Source organism: Lynx canadensis, chromosome C1 (assembly GCF_007474595.2).
Source record: "Lynx canadensis isolate LIC74 chromosome C1, mLynCan4.pri.v2, whole genome shotgun sequence".
In the NCBI taxonomy this organism is placed as follows: Eukaryota; Metazoa; Chordata; class Mammalia; order Carnivora; family Felidae; genus Lynx; species Lynx canadensis.
In genome coordinates, this window is record NC_044310.1 from 165,503,218 (window position 1) to 165,521,397 (window position 18,180).

General features: G+C 36.6%; 1 protein-coding gene across 2 annotated transcripts in view; it reads right to left on the reverse strand.

Moving 5' to 3' along the window:
* PDE11A (phosphodiesterase 11A) overlaps positions 1–18,180 on the reverse strand; it is a 412,306-nt gene that overhangs the window by 234,992 nt on the left and 159,134 nt on the right. For both annotated transcript variants that reach the window (XM_030325285.1, XM_030325284.1), the window contains exon 3: positions 201–290. In XM_030325285.1, coding sequence (XP_030181145.1) covers positions 201–290 — 90 coding nt within the window. The remainder of the gene's footprint in view (positions 1–200; positions 291–18,180) is intronic.

The window sequence follows — 18,180 nt, forward strand, 5'->3', positions numbered from 1 at the left end:
CAACAGAAAATATGTATCCACTTCCATTTGGACTTATTGCTTATAGGTATCTTCAACCATAAATTTGAAGGATTAAACAAATTAAAAGGATTCCTGGACTATTCAAAGATCATCTGCTGTTTTTAAAAGACATGATGACTCACAGATACTTGAAAGTCAGAGAGCTTTGAGGGTTGTCAGCAGTGTTTCTTTCCACTCACCCTGCTTCTTTCATACTCTTTCCTTGAGGCAGCAAATAGCTGAGCATTAGATATGGCAATTCCACAAAATGGAAGATACATCTGCATAACCTGGGGGCAAAGAGAGTGTTAAAAACATTAAAACATCACTGCACCAAATTCCACATTCCCTGCATTGGCCTTATCATAATACTTTGTTTTCAATCACAGAAATTGAGTATGGAATTGTTGATACTAGTATTTTAACTTTGGAAAGGATATTTTTCAGAGTTAACTATAACATGGTCTCAGTGAAGCTTTAACCATGGACAGTCACATCTATGAGCATATAAAGTGAAGCAACAGGCTATGATGACTATGATACAGGAACTGTATCTACATCATCTGTGCATTCCTTCTCTAATCAATGAAAAAAGAATAAATGAATAAATTTATATATCTAGAATCTAAGGCAAGTGCCCACATTCACATTTGGAGGCAAGCAGGCTGTGAGTCAATTTCTTTGCACATAAGTTATCTGTAGTGGGGATCTCAGCTTGACCCTGGCAATGTCAGCTACAGATTGAAGTATGCAAGGGCCCAGTAGGAATTTAGCAACCTGAGGGCCTAGTAGCCTGAAGCAAAAGAGCTCAAAATGTGCCCACCGTTCTGTTGACATAACTGGATTGAATGCAAATTTGTGGGATGTCCTACGGAAGCCTGTTTGAGGAAAGGCTGGGGATTCTTTAAGAGAACACTTCTCCAATGGGAAGAAACAGCTAGGTGTGGTGGGCTCGATCCCAACAAAGACTTTCTCATCATTTCAGTATCACTGATTTTCAGTACTGCCTGGCACTTTCACTCAAATTCATTCCAGAATCTCTGATTCCAAAGGGAGAGAAAATACCCCAAGTAAAAACCAAAAGAACTATTTCCCTAAACTCTTTACAACATAGCACATTGGGACAAGTATTATTGCTTTGGGACTCCTCTAAAGCAGATAGAAAAGTGCATGTTTCTTCCTCCCTCTGTCTCCTTGTTTGTCTGTCTCTCTTTCTCTCTCTCTTTCTCTCTCTCTCTCAATCTCTCTCTCTCTCTCTCTCTCTCTCACACACACACACACACACACACACACACACACACACACACACTACAAGGTCCTGTGAAGGGGTACTCTAGAGCAGTGACAAAACAGAGCAGCTCCCAATTCCTAGAAGAGTTTACCACAGGCGAGGGATAAGAATGGCAGGAACAGTGTGAGACACCCCGGGGACACCCAGAAAAGAATTACCCAGAGTGGGAGGTGTTTTTGCAGCAGGCTTGAGAAAGACAAAAGATGAAGAACAATCCACATTCCTTATCATTGCTTTCCTATTAGATCTTGCTTTGGCTACCTGGGCATATTCAGCTGTGACCTCAGGTCCCAGAAAGTATTTCACAAGGCCGTAGAAGCCAATGCTGTGACACCACTCTTACAGAAAACAGAGAAATGATGGAATTGGTATTAAGCAGAAGTACAAAATCAGTGAGCTGGCTGATTTTTACAGATCTTTCCTGGATAAATTCCTTCAATGAATTTGATTCCAGCTTCTATTTAATGAGGACCTTCTATTTAATGAGGTGCCAGACACTCTCACTTCATTTCTTTATTTGAATGGCACATCAACTTGTCATGGAAAAATTTTAAGTACATTTTAGAGATCAGGAAATTCAGTAACTTGCTCAAACTCACACAGGAACTCAGGTCATCTTATGCTACAACTCATGATCATGTCTTACAACATGGTGCCTCCTAGAACTGGATGCTATTTCTGTCGCCCCCTCATTCCTCTTCCTTACTACTCCCCCTCACGCCTTAGGAAGTTTGTTGGTAAGCCAGGATAAAGCTGTTGACATAAAGCTGCCAGATATTCTGCCAGAATTTCCCTGCCTTTAGCCAGAATGGGGCCACTTTCAACATCACCTACACACACAGCACTTTTCTTGTAGTTTCCTGTTGTTGTTGTTGTTGTTGTTGTTGTTGTTGTTGTTTTGACTCTGCTCTGGAGACAGTGACTATGATGGAGGTGGAGGGAAGGAGGGGATACAGGTTATTTTATTTTTCTCCTTTTCTTTCTTTCTCTTTCTCTCTTTCTTTTTTCTTTCTTTTTCTTTCTTTCTTTCTTTTTTTTTCCTTCCTCCCTCCCTCCCTCCCTCCCTCCCTTCCTTCCTCCCTCTCTTTCTTTCCTTTTCTTTTTTCCTTCCTTCCTTCCTTCCTTCCTTCCTTCCTTCCTTCCTTCCTTCCTCTTTCCTTCCTTCTTCTCTCTCTTTCTCTTTCCTTCTTGACTTCCTGACTTCCTTTCTCCTTTCCTCTCTTTCTTCCTGTATTTATTTGCCTTCAGGGGCCAAGTTTAAGGTGGCTCAGAGGTCAAGCAAGTATGTAGAAGAGAATGACCAAATAAATATGTGAAATGTTTTCTAATATATCATAGGCTTGCTTCAATTCCTTTGTAATGCCAATATTTATTGAGCTCCAAGCACTGGGTCTCATTAAAAATTATGTGACTATTAAATTAGATGACCATTGTCCTTTATATGGCTGTTCTGTGTGAAAGCCAACAAGTCACTTAACCTTTCTGAACCTATTTCCTTATCTGTAAAATGCCTGGTTTCGCTGGGTAATCTTCCTAATCCTTTTTAATTCTAATACTTGGTGATAAGTAGAAACATCTATGAGCTGTAATATTCTACTTGCTGGAGAAAACAAAGAATTCAATAAACATGCTCACATTTTACTCAAGAAATAATCATTTATAGTAGTAATCGATATTGACAAAGTCCTTGGATATGACATTAAGCATTTTATACATACTATATCATCTGATCCTTGTAACTACATATGCTATACCATTCATTCTATTTTTCAGATAAGAAAACTGGGCTTTACAAACTTATCCAAACTTTTTGGGAGATATCTCTCCATGGATCTCTCACATTTCTGGACAACGTAAAAACAAAGGCACTGCTCTATATTTCAAAGGTGTTTGTATAATGAATGGCCTTGGAAAAAAGTGTCTTCTTCCAGAGCAAAGAGCAGAATTGTTTAATATAAAGTATAATTAAGATAATATTCTCTGGAGTAGAGGTCAGGCAAGCTTACTGTCCATTATGAAAGATCTGTGTTCTCTATATTTGAGGTTCCTCTGCTATAATCCATGTCCTGTGTTATCAAAATGATGCTGTTACTGAACACTTTATCCCAAGCCAGAAATAGCTGTTTACATATCAGTAAGACTATTTTATTTTTCATTTGTCCTGTTGGTATATTGATATGAACTCTACAACATAGTTACTTAGTAGTTGTAATTGTAAAGTAAGAGCCCAGGAGAAATTACTAAGATCCATGGTAAATTTATTTATTCCCTTTTTATTGAGCCAGTTGCTATCGATTTTATTTGCTCATTCCATTGATTCCCCTCCCCCACTACATTACATTTCTTTTATTTTAGTGATTAAAACTAGAAAGTCTATGTGCATACTTAATAAAATCTAATTTTAATATCTTTAGCCTCCTTCCAAATAAGATAAGAAGGTTGAATACTTAACTTCCTGTTATACATGTTACTTTTTTGCTTTTTTTACTTATACCTTGTTTTGTTACTGCAAATTGGACATTATTATTATTACCTAATGCTTTTTTAGATTTACCCACATGGTTTCCAATTTTTTCCTCTTTGTTCCTTCTAGCCTCTTCTTGTTTCCTTCTGAAATAATTTTCTCTTTTCGAATCCTTTAGAACATCCTTTAGTATTCGTGGTAAATGTGTTTTGTTTGTATAGAAACGTCTTTATTTATGATCAATCTTAAAAGGTAATTTAGTTTGGTATACAATTCTAGATTGACCACTGTCTCTCATATTATTCCCCCATCATGTGCAGCTGATGCTGCTAAAATGTCCGCTGTCAATCTAATTCATTGTACATTATCCATCTTTGTCCCTGGCTTCTCTTAGAAACTCTTTATGTCTTTGGTGGCCAGTCTGTACTTTTCCAGCCTCAGTCACAGGCTTAACTAAATCATATAGAACTCTAAATATATTGAGCAAATATTACTGAGGATGGAGACAATATTACACCTTTTTGACACATTGCAAACCGAGAGGGGAATCTTTATTTACAAAGGGAATGCTCTACCTACCCTGTGTCATTTATCAGTACAACAATTCAGCACTCTGAGGCCAGAATCAGTTCCACTATGGATACCTACATGACAATATAATCATAGAGTTTCTAAACAAATGTGCAGAAGAATCAGATAAACACATTTTGAAAGGAGGGAGTAAGAAGAAGCAGAAGCAGTATGGATATAGGAGATGATGAAAAATCTTAATCTTTTTTCTTTCAAAAAAGAAAGAGGGATACTATTCTATTCTGCTCTTTTTTAGGTCCCCCTCCTCCAAGAAAAAATACGAATTTGGCCTTCACTGTCTAGTTTCTGAATGCCAAAAGGTCTAAAAAGCCTTAATGACTAAGAAGCTAATGAGTCTGCACACCCTTGTGCAGTACTTTTCAGCTTGAAAGCACTTTATGAACATTGGCTAATTAATCTTTACAACATCCCACTCAGAAAGAGAGTTAAACTGAAAATCATTAAATAGCGTGGAAAAGTCCCTCTAGCCCTGGAAACTCATGAAAAGTATCACTAATAAGCATAAAATGTGAGCACTGGGACCTTCCATCAATGTCCTACAGAAAGACAGTAGATACTGAGCCTTTCAAAACTTACAGATCACAGAGAAAGGCTGTTAAAGCCTCCAGGGCTGGTCCCGTCCAATAATACATCATTAAAGGACACTGGAGGTCTACACTGGAGATTCTGTGAGGGGCCTGGGGCCACCCCCTTTATGGACTCCACTCCTGAAGGCAAATAGCTTGAAGAGCCACATCACTATCAGCTAAGGTCACGAGTGAGACAAGGTCTTCCCACCATCATGTAGCATCTCCTTTCTCTGTGCAGACCCTGTAAGTTGCACTAGCAGGTCCCTTCCGCCCCCTCTGGCAGTGACTATAAGGCAAAACTTCACTGAGCTGGGTGGGGCCACCTGATTGGAAACCGGGAGTGTTGTAACTCAAACACGAAATAAGCTCTTCAAGTAATTTGGAAAATAAGGTATCAAAATATGGATGTGGTCACATTATTCTCACATTATGAAATACTTTCCATATATTTTAGGAAGATAATATTTAAAAGAGTAAAAAAATGAGTTTGAAGTTTTCTAGAGTCTCCAGAGGAAATTCCTGCTTCCAGAGGTATAGTTTGGTTCACTGCAATTTTGTTTCTAAGCAAATTCAATAAAAGCAATAGGTCAGGTGTTTATTTCAAGAATAAGAATCCTGCATGAATCTTGTCACCTCACATCAAAGTATACACACTTGGCTGAAGCATGCCTTTCTCTTATCATGCTGTGCCCTCTTGAAGAAACAGCCTCCCCAAAATAAATAGAGACATACATAAAGTACCAACTTTTAAAAAAATGTTTTAATGTTTATTTATTTTTGAGACAGAGTCGAGTGGGGAAGGGGCAGAGAGAGAGGCAGACACAGAATCCAAAGCAGGCTCCAGACTCCGAGCTGTCAGCACAGAGCTTGATGTGGGACTTGAACTCATGAACAGCGAGATTCTGACCTGAGCCAAAGTTGGACACTTTACCGACTGAACCACCCAGGCACCCCAAGTACCAACTTGGTTTAAAAGAACATTGGCATGGAATAGACAATCCAACACATACTTTTGGAAACTGTTCGCTTTAAGTATAAACACTCTAGGGACACCTGGGTGGCTCAGTCAGTTAGGCATCCGACTTTGGCTCAGGTCATGATCTCACCATTCCAGAGTTTGAGCCCCATATCGGGATCTGTGCTGACAGCTCAGAGCCTACAGCCTCTTTCAGATTCTGTGTCTCCCTCTCTCTCTCTGCCCTCCCCCACACTCATGCTCTGTTTCTTTCTCAAAAATAAATAAAAATAAACAATAAAACAATTAAAAAAAAGAACACTAAAGAGAATGTGGGGTGCATTTTATTCACAAAAGATGAGGAAGAGCAAGGCAGCAAATAAAGGAAAAGGAGAAACTTACTCTTCTGCTTTCCGTTCTTAGGAGAGGGGGACATAGGTGTTTCCGCTTCTGCCCTGGTGGGTATCAAAGTGGGGGACCCCAGGGGAACTGGAATGAGTACCCTTCAGCTATCTCACCTCTCTTTCTGAGGCTAGTATTGGCTAAAATATCCCTAAGAGGCCAAGTTCATCCAAGGGTAGACAGGCTGAGGCCAATTCCTGGTAGGCAGCCTTGAACCATGAGTGCCCACTTTCCTTGACTTTTTGCAGGTGCTGGTCTGCTGAGCAACTGAATCTTGCAGGTACTAATTGTATCACCTGATAACCTTATTCCTATTTGCTCCCACCTGAGAGACTTTAGAAAAACAACCCACTCATATCCAAAGGCACTTCTAAATTCCCACCCTCTTATGCACAGACACTCCATTGAAAGAACATATTGCAGGAGCCATGTCCATTCCAAGATCATTTATATTGTGCTTTTCAGATCATAAGATTTCAACAGAAAAAAGAAAAAAAAAAAAGCACTCATATTTCTACCACTCAGGGGAAACCACTATTAACATTTTGGAAACTAACATTCAAATTTTCATCTCTCTCTCTCTTCATATAAACTCAACTAGGCTAATCCTATATGTAATATTTTATCTGCTTTTTCCCCTTTTGTAACCAGCTATCACTTATTATGACCAATGTCTGTGGATGCAAAATATCCCACTGTATAGTGCAGAAAAAGAAATTTTATAGAGAAAGAAAGTAGATTACTGGTGCCTGGACTAGTGGTGGTAATGAGATTAACTGTAAATGGGATAAGGGATCTCACTGGGGGTATGTGCTAAAACTGATTTACGCTGATGGTTGCACTACTCATGAAGTTACTAAAAATCACTGAATCGCTCTTTGAAATGGGTGCATTTTATGACATGTAATATATACCTCCATATAGCTGTTAAAAATTATCATTGAAAAATCCCACTCATTGTGTGAATTAATATTTTTTAGTCAATCATCTGCTGGGCATTTAGGTCATTTCTAACTTTAATAATCTTAGAGTTAAACATTCTAGAAATTAAATGTTTGCACATCCCATAATTATTTTCTCAGGATAAAGCCCTAACATTTGAACTAATTTATTTAATTTAACACACACTTACATAGCACTTTCTCTGCACCAGGAAATATTCTCAGTGCTTTACTAATATTAATTCATTAGTATGTATGTACATTTTTAAATAACTCCTAACATTACACAAATTTTTAGTTTTTGTTTAAAAAATCAAACAGTATAGGGGCTCCTGGGTGGCTTAGTTGGTTGAGCATCCGACTCTTGATTTCGGCTTGGGTCATGATTTCACGGTTTGTCGTACTGAGCCCTGCATCCAGCTCTGCACTGACAGCTCAGAGCCTGCTTGGGATTCTCTCTCTTGCTCTCTCTCTCTCTCTCTCAAAAATAAATAAATAAACTTAAAAAAAATCAAACAGTATAAAAGTGTATACAATAAAATAACTACAGATGCCTCTTCATTTCCTATTCTGCCCTACTCCTCCCCCAAGGCATTCATAGTGCATTCTTCTAGACCTTTTTTAATTAACTGCCAACTTAACAATATTTAGTTCTGGGGGTGTTTGTAAACATAAGTGGGATCACCCTATAAGTTATGTTTTATACCTTCTGTATCACTTGGCAATATCTCTTGGAAAACTTTACGTGTCAGTTCAAAGAAATCTACTTAATTCCTTTTCATCTCTGTGGAATATTCTATGAGGAGACATTCATGTTGTTTCCAATTTTTCTCTATTACAAATAACACTGCCATGAACTTTCTTGTTAAACACATCTTTGTGCACTTGGACAATACTTCTGTTGGACAGATTCCTAGAAGTGAAATTTTGGTTGAAGAAAATTTGCATTAAAAAAACATCTTAAGAGCAACTGCCAACTCCTCCTCCAAAAACTCTCTACCAATTAATACTCCCACTAACAGTCATCAGAGAATTCATTTACCTCTACTCATACAACATTGGATATTATTATTCTTTTTAAATCTTGTCTGACAGATTAAATCAGCATTTACTTTTGCATTAACTTACATTTGTTTGATTATTAGTGATACTGATAATAATTTCATAATATAATATTTGTTGTTATAATTTCCATAATTTCTTAGCTATCTGTTTTAATATAGCCTCTTTGTGTCTTTCACTTATCTTTTACTGGACATTCTACTTCTTACGGCTTAGTATGCACTCTTTTTATTCTAAAAATAATAATCATCTTCCATTTTCGCAAATCATGAATCTTACTTGATGATTAACAATTGGCATCTCTGTGATACAGTCCAACAGCCCTACAAGCTATGATTGCTTCATCAAAGATAAGTAGATATTACGGCTCAGTAAACTTGGCCTACTCCCTCTCACTGTATAAAGAAATTTTACAACAATATCTATCTATATAACTCTGTCAAGGTTATTTTTTATAAGCAGGTTGACCTACATATTTCATCCTGGTTATTTGCTCCATCCATTTTTGTAACTTAGAGTTTGTGTAAGAAGTCAATTTGAGCTACAGTTTGATCCAGGCATTCTTGAGTTTTAGCTTTTAAGGTCGTTATGATTTCCCCAATTACCAAGCACAGGTATTATTGCAGAAAGCTGTACTGCCTAGTAATTTAGTGTTGGTATCAACACCTTGATGCTGGAAAAATCCTATTATATCATAATAAATGTATGAACAGAAAAATTCTCTAAGGCTATTTTCTGATGAGAAATACATTAGTCTTTCTTTGAATTTGAAACATATTCACACTATGTCCTCCTATCAGTAGCAGGATCCTTCTTTCACCATCTTATTTATCTAGCTCTTTCTTTTGTATAACTCCTGGTTCTTAAAGTAGTAGACATTTCATATAAATGGACTCATATAATATGTGGCCTTTTGTGTCTGTCTGCTTTCACTTATAATATTGTTTTCAAGGTTTTTCAGTCTTTTTTTTTTTTTAATTAATAGACTTTATTTTTTAGAGCAGTTTTAGGTCACAGAAAAGTTGAGTGGAAGGTACAGAGATTTCCCATAGACTTCCTTTCCTCCCCCCAAAACACACAGTTTTCCCTCGTATTAACATCTTACATTAGTGTGGTACATTTGTTATAATTAATGAGCCAATATTGATATATTATCACTAACTACAGTCCATAGTCTCATTAAGTCCAAACCCACATTAGGGTTTACTCTCTGTGTTGCACAGTCCAAGGGTTTTGACAAATATATGATGACATGTATCTACCATTACAGTATCACACAGAATCATTTCAGTGACCTAAAAATTCTCTGTGTTCTGCCTATTCGTCCCTCTCTCTATCTCCCCAAACCTTTTGTAGCCAGTGATCTTTTTATTGATTCCACAGTTTTATCTTTTCAGGAATGTCATATAGTCAGAATCATACGGTATGTAGTCTTCAGATTGGCTTCTGTCACATAGCAATATCCACTTAAGGTGACTTCATGTCTTTTCATGACTTGACAGCTTTTCATTTATTTTTATTACTGAAAATATTCCATTATATGGATGTACCACAGTTTGTTTATCCATTCACCTATTGAAGGACATCTTGGTTGCTTCCATGTTTTGGCAATGATGAATAAAGCTGCTGTAAACAGTCACATGCAGGTTTTTGTGTGGACATAAGTTAACAATTCATCTGGCTTAATACCCAGGAGTATGATTGCTGGATTGTATGAAGTGAGTATTTTAGTTTTATAAGAAACTGCCAAACTGTCTTCCAAAGTGGCTGTACAATTTCGCATTTGCACCAGCAACGAATGGAAGTTCCTGGCGCTCCACATCCTTGTCAGTGTTTGCTGTTGTCAGTGTCTTGAATTTTAAACATTCTAATAGGTGTTTCATGATATCTCATCATTGTTTAAATTTGCAGTTGCCTGATGACACGGGATGTTGAGCATCTTTTAATATATTTATTTGCCATTGGTGAGCTATCTGTTCAGATCTTTTGCCATTTTTAAATCAAGTAGCTTGTGGCTTATTGTGTTTTAGGAGTTCTTTACATATTTTGGATACCAGTCCTTTATCAGATATATATGTTTTGCAGAGATTTTCTCCAGTACGTGGATTGTCTGTTCATTACATGTTATTTTTGTGTAAAGCTTAACTAGACTTTTTATTTGTTTCTGTTCTGATTTCAGAGAACTTTAAGATAAATCAAAGATTTTAATACATTTCCTCATCTATTTTCAATCTTAGCTCAATATAAGTGTACCTAGGACAGTATCCTTTTGTCCAGGCTCAAGGAAAAAAGCATGTTTTTTCTGTGGAAGTAAGCCCTGTACTAGGGTTTTTCATTTGTGTCATTTCTGTGGGATCGTGGGGCTCTTCCTGTCCACCATCGTTTCTATCTCCTGTGTCTGGATCTTCTCTTCTCCACCAGAGGGGAACGCTTTCCCTTTCATTTGGTATTGCTGTTTCCATCTTCACCTGCATCTGCTTACCTTCAGGTCCTCACCCCCTGTCATTTGGATTACAACCTGCAATCTACAAGAATGGCTCACTGGAAGCTTGTCTATGACTTCCTGATCAACAAATCACAAAATCCACCAACTAATCTAAGTCCTTGTCCTTTTTAAAGCCTTTAGCACTTAATCACCAGCTGGATATTAAATATTTGGCTAACATACACTATACATTCCTATCTCTCCTTCTGTGTTTCTGACACCCCTATTCAAGTTAATATTCCCAGATTCAGTCTTTGGCCTTCTAGCCTTCTCTTTCCACATTCTCCATCTAAGGATGTATTTATTCTCATAATACAAGAACCCTACGAAATAAAGCAGGTTGGCCATCTAAGAATTAACCTTTGAGCAAGAGTCACCTAGAAAAGAGAGCAAATTTCGTAGGGCCAGATATTTAAGCAGCCAAGAAACTTCCTTCTTCTGCTTACTCACTCCTCCTGCCTCACTCTTGAATGTTGGTCCATCTTTAATTCCCTTTGGCTCTGAATTCACACTCCTATGTCCCTAACCACACTTCTTCTCAGCCACCCTCTGCTATTTTTCACATTTAGGTTTTAGAGTTTCTCATCCTAATCCATCAAGTTGAGCTCTGGAAACATTTGCTTCCTCTATCTTACAGTCCAAGTTTAGCATTTCCAGCACTAAATTGAACTTGAACTCTGAATTCAACTATTAACTAGACAGTTACCAAAGTCTCTTCCTTTTATCTGTGTCTTCAATAGTAACTTCTGGGATGATTCTCAGAGATGGCTCTCTGGTGCTGACTTTTCTCTGTGCTCTAGCTCCACATTGGAGCTGCCTAGAGGACATTTCAACTCGGAGGTCTATATACTACCTCAAACTCAGCATTCCAGAACCAACTTTATCATTTCAATCCCCTTCTCCTCCTGAAGAAAGAGAGCTTCTACTAACTAATTTGGATGTAAATTTAAAAAAATAAAAAATAAAATAATAATAAATCTCCAATCCACCAAGGGGGAAAAAAAAGAGAGAGAGAGCTTCTAAAATGCTCTATATGTGCCAAATGGATAATTTATGTTCTATTCACCCAGTTCTTAAAGCCATCTTTGATTGCTGTCCATATACTCGCTAAGCACATCAAAGCAATTCAGTAGCTTTGAGGTCTCCATCCCCATACTGCTGAGTTTCTGTGGCCTAGCATATTCACTCCTCACTATCTCTAGATTATTCTAACAATAGTCAAGACATTCTCATCCTCACAATGTCTCAAGAACTCATTAATTTTTGCTTTCCCATCCAGTATAAATTTAAACATACTGACTATCCCAGTGTGCCCTGTTGTGACAGTTAAAGAGTGTAAGAAATATTATAAATGCCTTACACATATTGAAAACTGTTTTTGCAAACTACTATTATCTGAGTATTTTTACACCACATACAGTATTTTTTAAAAATCTCATTAGAGGCTCATCAGAAAATATCTCCAATATTTAAGACTATGGCTTGGTATTTTATAGATGCTTGTGGAAAATACGTAATAATCCTAGGAAAAATAGTGAGGAAATATAAAATTGCTATTCAGAGGAATACACGAGACCCAGAGGGGATTCTTCTACTTATATATCTTTTTTTCATTTTCCAAAAATAATTTATCATCAAAATGCAACACCAATGACATGGATAATAAACCATACTATTTTTTAATTTCCAGCAATATTCTCCAGTGGAGAAGAAACAGAGAAGGCTATGAAAAATATGCTTAGAGCATTAATATTTAATTAATGTAATAGGACCCTAAAATGAATATTATAAATGTAAAAGCCTTGATCAAATCCATAAGTTTTGTCTATGCAAGTAAAACACTGAATTGGTACCTACTAAATTTAAGACATTCTTAACAGACAACCTGGAAGGCTGAGCTTAAAGTTTTGCGTAAAAACAAATAGAACCTTGTGAAGGGCTAATCATTCACAGGCACACCTCACTGTATTGTGCCTCACTTTGTTGTATTTTGCAGATATTGTGCTTTTTAAAACTCAGGATTTGTGGCAACTCTGCATCCAGCAAGTCTCTCAGTACTATTTTTCCAGCAGCATTTGCTCACTTCACGTCTCTGTGTCACATTTTGGTCATTCTCTCAATATTTCAATTTTTTTCATTCTTATTATATTTGTTATGTGATCTGTGATCAGTAATCTTTGATGTTATTATTATAATTGTTTTGGGGTGCCGCAAACCATGCCCATATAAGACAACAAACTTGATCAGTAAATGTGTGTGTTCTGACTGGTCTACCAATGAGCCAGTCCTCCCCAGACTCTCTCCTCTCCTTGGGCCTCCCTGTTCCCTGGGACACAACACTGTTGATATTGGGCCAATAAATGACCCTACAATGGCCTCTAAGTGTTCAAGTGAAAGGAGGACTTGCACGTCTCTCACTTTAAATCAAAAGCTAGAAACGGCTAGCTTTTGTAAGTAAGGGAAGGCATGTTGAAAGCTGAGATAGGCCAAAAGCTATGCTTTCTGCACCAAACATTTAGCCAAGTTGTAAATGCAAAGGAAAGGTTCTTGAAGGAAATTAAAAGTGCTACTCCAGTGAACACACAAATGATAAGAAAGCAAAACAGCCTTACTGCTGATATGGAGAAAGATTTAGTGGTCTGGCTCAAGTTCTAACCAGATGCAAGTCTCCCTTAAGCCCAAGCCTAATCCAGAGCAGGCCCTAGCTCTCTCTGATACCATTAAGGCTGAGAGAGGTAAGGAAGCTGCAGAAGAAAAGTTGGAAGCTAGCAGAGGTTGGTTCACGAGGCTTACGGAAAAATCTGTCTCCACAACATAAAAGGGCAAGGTGAAGCAGTAAGTCCTGATGTAGAAACTGCAGCAAGTTCTCCAGAACGTCTAGCTAAGATCGTTAATGAAGGTGGCTACACTAAACAACAGATTTTCAATGTAGATTAAATAGCCTTCTATTGGAAGAAGATGCCATCTAGAACTTTTATACCTAGAGAGGAGAAGTCAATGCCTGGCTACAAAGCTTCAAGGTACAGGCTGACTCTCTTGCTAGAGGCTAATGCACTTGGTGACTTTAAGTTGAAGCCAGTGCTTGCTCACTGACCATTCCAAATATCCTAGGGCCATTAAAAGTATGTTAAATCTATTGTTTGTGCCCTATCAGTGGGACAACAAAGCCTGGATGACAGCGCATCTGTTTATAACATGGTTTACTGAATATTTTAAGCCCACTATTGAGGCCTGCTGCTCAGAGAAAAAGATTCTTTTCGAAATATTACTGTTCATTGACAGTGTACCCAATCACGCAAAAGCTCTGATAGAGGTGTACAATGAGAGTAATGTTGTTTTCATGCCTGCTAACACAACATCCATTCTGCAGCCCATGGACCAAGGAGTCATTTCAACTTTCAAATCTTATCATTTAAGAAATATATATTATAAGTCTAGAAGCTGTCATAGATAGTGATTCCTTTGATGGATCTAGGGAAAGTAAACTGAAAACTTTCCGGAAAGGATTCACCATTTTAGATTCTGTTAAGAACATCTGTGTTCATGGGAATAGGTAAAAATATCAACATTAGCAGGAGTTTGAAAGAAGTTGATTCCAACTCTCGTCGGTGACTTTGAGGAGTTCAAGACGTCAGTTGAGGAAGTAGCTTCAGATGTGGTGGAAATAGCTAAGGAACTAGAATTAAAAGGTGGGGGTGCTTAAGATGTGACTGAACTGCTGCAATCTCAGCATAAAACTTGAATGGATGAGGAGTTGCTTCTTATGAATGAGTAGAGAATGTGGTTTCTTGAGATGGAATCTACTGGTGAAGATGCTGTGAAGATTGTTGAAACGACAACAATTTAGATAGAATGTTACATAAACTTAGTTGATAAAGCAGCAGCAGGGTTTGAGAGCACTGATTCAAATTTTGAAAGAAGCTCTACCATGGGTAAAATGCTATCAAACAGCATCACATGCTACAGAGAGTTTGTGAAAGGAAGAGTCAACTGATGTGTCAAACTTCATTGTTGTCTTATTTTTAAAAATGCCACAACCACCCCAACCTTCAGCAACCAGCACCCTGATTAGTCAGCTGCCATCAACATGGAGGCAAGACCCTCCACCAGAAAAAAGATTAGGACTTGCTGAAAGCTCACATGATAGTTAGCATTTTTTTAAACAATAAAGTATTTGTTAGTTAAGGTATGTACATTATTTTTTAAGACATAATGCTATTGCATATTTAACAGTCTACGGTATAGTATAAACATAACTTTTATATGCACCGAGAAACCAAAAAATTCATTTCGCTTACTTTATGGCAGTATTTGCTTTATTGTGATGGTTTGGAACCAAACCCACAATATCTCCGAGGTTTACTTGTATTACCAGCGTCGGGTAGAAATCCAAAGAGGTGAGGGGAAAGTTTCCTATGGGGTTCATTGGTGATTCAGCAAGTTTCCTCCTTATGTATCTTAGAACAGTCTAACTAACAAGCTAGGAAGCTGTCTTCAAAGCCAAAATGCTTTATTGCCTGCATCCACACTTTTCATTCTCCGGCCAGATTCAGTCTGTCAGCAGTATAGTCTCATCAATTGCTTTAGGTGTTGTTTCTTTTCATAGTTCAAATATTTATTTTAAGGGCTAAATTACATATACAGTAAGAAAAAAGAATAAAAATACAGGCTCAAAGAAAGCAGAAGGAGGTATTAATAAAAATAAAAGTTGAAAATAATAAATGAGAAAACAACCAGTAAAAATGATAAATTACTCCAGAAAGAGTTCTTGTAGGGAAAATCAATAAGACAAATAAATCACTGGCTAGTTTAATCAGAGGGAAAAAAACCCACAAATGAACTAAAACAGAAGTGATCAAGAAAATATAATCACAGCCACAGAAAAAAAAAAATTTAAAGAATTATAACAGACTTCTTTGCACAACCCTAAGCTTATATTTTTGAAAATCTGATGGAAATTTGTGCATTTTAAGGAAAATATAAATTAATGAAGTTGAATCAATAAGAAAGAAAATTTAAGTAAACCTATCACCACAGAAATAAATAATGAGAGTTGTAATAGAATCATTCTCAGAAAAGGTGCCAGGTCTAAATGATTTCAGAGGCAAATTTTTTCAAAGCTTCAAAATCAAGGTAATTTCTATGTTATTCAAACTACACTCAAATCCAGAGAAAGATGGAAAACCTTCAAATATTTTTTGAAGGCACAATAATACTCACAGCACAGCCTAATAAAATAGTATAAAAATTAAGTCTAGAAAATAAGTCCCTTATGAAAACAGATGAGAAAGATCCTAAACAAAAACATTAGAAAATCAAATACATATATTTATACATGGGAAATTGAGTTTATCCAAATAATAAAAAATGGACATGACCAAGAACTTCTGTTCATTGAACTGGTGATTTAATATTGCAGAATCAATTATTCCAAACATTCATATTAACTTGTAAAGGAAAATATATGATCACAATATTCTAAAAAGTCATTTGATAAATCCACTACCTATTGGCTTAGAATTTTTTAATAAGCTAGGAGGATATTAAAAAGTATTTTAAAAATGGAGGAACATGTCATATTTCTAAATGAAAGGACCCAACATTAAAAAGAGATCAATTATCTTTCTAAATGACTCTATAAATTTTATTCTAGTGAAAAAAGAAATGATACATTTGGAATTTGAAAAAAAAAAGGTAATTCTAAAATTCAAATGAAATGTACAATACTAACCAGCATTGAAAGGAATATAGAAATAAGAAGTAAGTAAAGCTATGATGACCAAAATAGAGTAGCACTGGGGACATAATAATCACACAACATAATGGAAAAGAGGTCCAGAACCAGTATGTGTAACAAATTAGCATTGACAAAGGTGATTTCAAATCAGTGGGAAAATATGGTTTACAACAAATCACACTGGGATAAATATTTCACCATTTGGAAAAAAGAAAACAACTAAAACTTAGAAAATCTTTTTTTAAAAAAATCCCAGAGAGATTAAAGATAGGCTAAAAAATAAAATTGCAAATTTTCCACCAAATGTGGAAATCATATGAGAGACCCTGGATTCGTAGGCAGATGAAAACATTTGTATCTCAAGATATAAATTGATACGAGGAGACAAATTGAACTGGGAAAAACGATTTGCAATGTTTATGATAATTGTGAATATTCTAAATAGGAAAAGAATTCTCTCAAAAGAATCAGAAAAGAAAACATCATAAAAAGGATTTTAAAAACCCCAGAAACAGGGGTGCCTGGGTAGCTCAGTCAGTTAAGTGTCCAACTTTGGCTCAGGTCATGATCTCACAGTTCATGAGTTCAAGCCCTGTGTCTGGCTCTGTGCTGACAGCTCAGAGCCTGGAGCCTGCTTCAGATTCTGTGTCTTCCTCTCTCTCTGCCTTTCCCTCACTCGTGTTCTCTCTTCTCTCTCTCTCTCTCTCTCTCAAAAATAAACATTAAAAAAAATTTTTTAACCAGAAACAACTAAAAAATATATGATAAATGTTTAGTAGACCAACTACTAAATGAATATAAATTAAGATAACAATAATCATGTTTTTCCTAGTATAGCAACAAATTTGATACAATAATATTACAATTAAAGTTAATATCGAGGGCTAATAATAATGTGGGAAACAGGCATATCCTGAAGGAGATGAACTAGTGTAACATTTCTGAAGAACAGTTTTGCAAAATATAGCAAATGCTTTGAAAAGAACAGGCCCTTGTGCTTACACTTCCATTCTTAGAAATTTATCCTAAAAGAATAATCTGACAGGTTTACCCAAATGTGCTCATGTCTTAATCAGGAGAAAATTCACATTTTGTAAGACCTGAAACTTGCACATTTGGGAAGGGAGTTCTTTTTTTTTTTTTTTTTTTTTTTTAAATTTTTTTTTTTTCAACGTTTATTTATTTTTGGGACAGAGAGAGACAGAGCATGAATGGGGGAGGGGCAGAGAGAGAGGGAGACACAGAATCGGAAACAGGCTCCAGGCTCTGAGCCATCAGCCCAGAGCCTGACGCGGGGCTCGAACTCACGGACCGCGAGATCGTGACCTGGCTGAAGTCGGACGCTTAACCGACTGCGCCACCCAGGCGCCCCGGGAAGGGAGTTCTTTAATAAAAAAATGCAAAATTATGAAAACAAAATTAGTTATAAAATGAATATTTATTTAGAATGAGAAAAGCATAATATATTACAAATTTTTTAAAGTTGACAAATATCCCCCCAAAATAGCATAATGTTTATATTCATTTTTCTAAATTTTTGACAGCATGCTTTTTGATTGCTTCTGCATGTGATTACAATTTTTAATATTATTTTTCTATAGGCATACAGAAAAAACAGTTGTCTGCCCTAGCATGATCAATCAAAATTTGTTTTATATCATTGATGGTTAAAATGCCTAATAT